The 4,728-nt window shown below is 39.6% G+C and overlaps 1 protein-coding gene across 1 annotated transcript; it reads left to right on the top strand.

Moving 5' to 3' along the window:
* The first annotated feature begins 201 nt into the window (after nucleotides 1-201).
* Nucleotides 202-1,280, top strand: LOC140359064 (trace amine-associated receptor 13c-like). Its single transcript, XM_072443939.1, has 2 exons — nucleotides 202-377; nucleotides 461-1,280. Exons 1-2 carry the CDS (start codon nucleotides 202-204, stop codon nucleotides 1,278-1,280), a joined length of 996 nt encoding a protein of 331 aa, XP_072300040.1.
* Nucleotides 1,281-4,728: the final 3,448 nt, after the last annotated feature.

The following is a 4,728-nucleotide window of genomic DNA, read 5'->3' as shown; positions in this document are numbered from 1 at the left end:
TGATTGTTTGTTTGACTGACTGATTGATTGATTGATTGATTGATTGATGTCAGTTCATTAACATGCTCTGTAAATAAAAAATAAACAGGCCAAACTTGGTGTCCGCCTCCCAACCAATGAGAGAAGAAGGAGGGGTACAGAGGATGTTAAATAGCTTTGGTCACTAAACACTGAACTCCATAATGTTCTCATTATGTTGCGATGGAGTCCACAATAGATGGTTCTGATTTATGTTTTCCACAAATGCTAAATGCTTCTTGCAAAAAGATTATCCGACCTTATTTCACTACTATGCTGGTTTACACTGTGCTGTATGTTATTTCTCTGGTGACTACTGCGCTGAACCTGCTGGTTATCATTTCAATTTCCCACTATAAGTAATTACTGTATCTGCTCAATGATATCACAATTTGAATCCAGGCTTTAATGAGAAAGATTTGTATTTGTTTCTCTTCTCCAGGCAGCTCCGTACTACCACCAACCTCCTCCTCCTATCGTTGGCTGTCTCCGACTTCTGTGTGGGACTCATTATGTTCATTCAAATTCTCTTTGTCGATGGATGTTGGCTCTTTGGTGATATATTATGCATTCTGTACCAATTAATGTCAATCAATGTAACTTGTGCTTCACTGGGAACAATAGTGCATATATCAGTGGATCGTTATATTGCCATTTGTCAGCCTTTACATTACTACACTAAAGTTACTGAGCGTAAAGTGAAGTTTGGCATATGCCTCTGTTGGTTTGTTTCCACTTTTTATAGCTTAATTTTGCTGAAAGATAATATGGAAAAACCAGGCAGCTTCAACAGTTGCTCTGGAGAATGTGTGGTTGGTGTTAATTACGGTGGCCTCCTGATTGATATCTTCATATCCTTTATTATACCTGTCAGTGCTATTTCTGTTTTGTACATGCAGGTATTTGTTGTAGTTGTGACTCGAGTTCGGACCATGCGCTCACAGATCACAGCAGGGAAATCACAAAGAACAGTAATTGCAAATAAATCTGAACTAAAAGCTGCCAGGACTTTAGGGATTGTGATTGTAATGTTCATTATCTGTCTGTGTCCTTTTTATATTGTTATAATTGGCCAGGATTCCATTGTTGATGCTTCATCTGCAGCCATTGTAATCTATTTGTTGTATTTCAACTCCTGTTTGAATCCTCTGATATACACGTTTTTCTACCCGTGGTTTAGAAAATGTCTCAAACACATTGTGACACTTCAGATACTGCAGCCTGGTTCTAGTAGGGCAAATATAATGTCTGGGGGGAATTAAAAGCAAAAGAAATATGCGTACCATTCATTCTTTTGTTTTATTTTTCAAAATAAAATGATTAGTTTATGCTTCGAATACATGATTGTTTTTTGTTGTGTTTTAATAGTTATTACAATTGTAGTGCAGTCTTGAGAAATTGGTCTGCATATTGAGAAATGTCACTCCCAAAGATACTTATAAAATCAAATAATATATGTTTTCTTTATACAGCATTTTTCATTTTCTGTTCATTGTTCATTGTTTCATTGGAATTGGCAGTGACGGCTGGTGATGCAAAATATAGGAGGGGCTATTATACATAAGTGTTTTTTTATTTTTTTTTATTGAATATTTAACATTGACTGTATACATACATATTTTAAAAACATATCTATAACTGAATTAAGTAAACAAACTTTATTTCCACTTTTGGTAATGGTAATACAATGACTGAGGAAGATACCATTTGTGAGTAAATTAACTTGATAAAATATCAGATTGTAAAGAGCAAAATAAACATCTCAGTGATACTGTAACTTATAGTGCATAGTAATAATAACTACCTTCTAAGTGGCATTAGTTACCCTGAACTACATGTGTAACATTTTACGTTTCTATATTTAATCATCACAGACAACATTGCTATATGGAAAGTTGTTCTTAAAGACATGTCATTTATAGCGTTCTTTCATGGGTTTTCTAATAACCAAACCATATTTTTATGAATAGAACTTAAGCAATACTCAATGCTTAGTGTTAGCCTTATCCAAGTAAAAAAATAAAAAAAAAAACACTCCTCTTTGGTGTGTTTCGAGTCAAGGTAACAGAGCACGGAGTTTGACACATCGCATGCCTTGGATTGATATGAAATCAGCCGCTTTCACTTCATCACGAATATAGGTTTTATTCACAGCCAGCAAACAGTCAAGGAGCTCATTCTGAAGCGTTTTGGATGTACTTTGTACACAGACGTCTGTAGATGCAGTTTTAAAAAGTAAACACGGAAAAGAAGGCGTGTGGCACTTGCGCATCTGTCTGTGTCTCCAGTGTAAACAGCTTAGCTCCGTGGCGTAAACACTTCGCTGAAATGGGCAATGAAGAAATCGCCCATTTCAGACAGTTTTCCTATGGCTTTTCCCATAGTGACGTAGTCCATTTTTCTCGAAATGTGATAGGCTTAAAATTCCCATTGCTTTTCTATGGGACTAAGGGGCGATTTTCAAACATTCCCACGACGTATGAAGAAAAGAGATACAGGCTGTGTCACGCAGCAGACCGCAGACAAACCTGCTGTTGCAAATATGCTAGTTCTAAGTGCTCATACTAACACTGAGTGAAAAGTAAAGCTAAACAAAACAAAACCATGTATGTAGTTCTTTAGATTCTCTGATCAGTTCTTGTCGCAAAAGCTCTCCTTAATCATGTTGCTTAGATCTTCCCCTGTAAAATCATCCACCAGTTATCTTTTGGCAGCAACAAGGACCATGTCAATTCTGTCCGACTTCTTTTTCAGGCCAACTGAGCAATTAAGAATCAGAGTAATAAATGCCAAGAAACACTTGGGGCTTGGGCCTTCCGTGAGCTTATACACAGTCCCACCCGAATGAATCCACCTCTTATTACCATCATATTACCATCATTATGATGCGTGCCGCGCGTTGTCCGTTCCGCTCGTGCCGCGTGATGTCCGTGCCACCCGCGCCGCGCGATGTCAACGCGTTTTCAGCGCGCCACTTGTAGTGTCGTGTCGGACAACCTCTTCTTACAATGTCTAACTTTTCTTGAAAAGTTTGTCTTGAGAAAGGCATTATAATTATATCCCCAACCAAATCGATATATTTTCCTCCTTCCACGTTGTGGGTTGAAAAAACAGCTTAGAAGTACACGGATCAATGTGTCTGTCAAATCCAGTTTCCTCCTTCTGAGTTACTGAGGTTCCGCATAGCCCCGCCCATAGGACCTGCTTCTCGATATTGGTGATCCAATTAAAAGACGTGCACGTGATGCACCTGCTGATGGCTCCTGAGCAACAGCAGCGGACGTACAAGAGCCAACTCTGAAGCTGATTGGTTGACACATAATTTTCATTTCCATTCACTTTAAGCTACAAGCACCAGCTCTGTTGAGGTCTGAAGGCCTGAGGGCAGATCTTAGATCCCTGGCAACACATGATGGCTGAATATTATTGGATAAAAGCTCTAACATAAAACCAGCCCTCCACATCTCAACCTGGGGCAGAAGCAGTGCAACAAGAGGAAAGCCATGAAATGAAGAGTAAAACTCTTACTCTGGGGAATAATTTAATAAATATTTGAGGGAAAATATATATATATATATATATATATTTAAATCATATTCTGATTATGTTTAGGCTAGCAGAGAAGGCCTTGCTGGTCCTGACGGCCCACCACTGCCTCACACGGTGTCTTGACCCTCTTCACAGCTTCAGAATAGGAGATTTTATTTTCTTTCCTCAGATTATCAATCTGATCATCCAGTTTTTGTCTTGGACAAACAGATGTTCCAACTTTGTGATTCCCTTTACAATGGCAGCACGATGGCTCTACCTCACGGAGTATTTTACACTCACAAATTCACATTCATACTTTCAATAATTTGCACATCTCTTTTTCCCTCTACACACCGATGCAACATGGCAGTATTCTTGGCAAGCAAAACATCTCAAAGGGAGTTGTTCAAAAGGTCTTTTTCGATAGCAGATTATTCCAAAAACAATCTTTTCCGGGAGTTCACCTCGAAATGTTAGGCAGATTAATGTGCTGTCCTGCTTAGTTCCATCCACAAAACGCTTCATACGTCATACTCCACAAACACCATCAACATTGAAGAACTCATTTGCATTAAACGAGAGAGGAACTTCGCTGACGACAGCCTTCATCCTCGTAACTCCATCCAGTTCAAAGCATCTGACAGACCACTGTTTAAATCTTTCCAAAGCGAGTACTTTTTCCTTTTGTTTTACACTGAGTTATGACCATGCCTTTCCTGGTAATCCTGATGAAACGTACGTCTCCAATCTCCTTACCCACAATCTTGCCGACCTTGTGTGGGTTATTAAAGGCGCAATGGACGATTTTTCGGCGATTTGAGAACTCAGGCGGAAGTGTGCTTGCGCATTCCCCTGTGCGGACTGATACAACACACACGTGCGTTTTTTTATTAGCGCGACGGATCGCATCTCTCGTCTCCCGTAGATTTCCATCTTCTTCTGAGTCAGCTCGAACTGTCTTTCTCCGTCTTCATTTTGTCCCGTACACTGAGGGAACTATATTATGATAGATCAATGCGCTTAGACATGCGGAAACGTGCGCCTCGTCCCCACAAGCAGGACACGAGGCTGCAGGTGAGCGGTAGGTGCGTTTTATGATTGATACGTGGCAGGACAAGGCTACCCGAAATAAATTGTCTTTTTGCTGTAACCCGAGTCAAAATTTTTCATCTTGGTCGG

Source organism: Eucyclogobius newberryi, unplaced genomic scaffold (genome assembly GCF_026437365.1).
Source record: "Eucyclogobius newberryi isolate DKJ021-1_F unplaced genomic scaffold, fEucNew1.0.hap1 SCAF_14, whole genome shotgun sequence".
Classification (NCBI taxonomy): Eukaryota; Metazoa; Chordata; class Actinopteri; order Gobiiformes; family Gobiidae; genus Eucyclogobius; species Eucyclogobius newberryi.
Note: the sequence above shows the minus strand (reverse complement) of the source record. Positions and strands in the feature narration are given on the sequence as shown.

Excerpts from the sequence above, each read along its gene's own strand:
- LOC140359064 (XM_072443939.1), top strand. The coding sequence starts at position 202 with ATGGAGTCCACAATAGATGGTTCTGATTTATGTTTTCCACAAATGCTA. Across the intron at positions 378-460 it reads ATTTCAATTTCCCACTATAA|GCAGCTCCGTACTACCACCA; the intron begins GTAATTACTGTA and ends TCTCTTCTCCAG.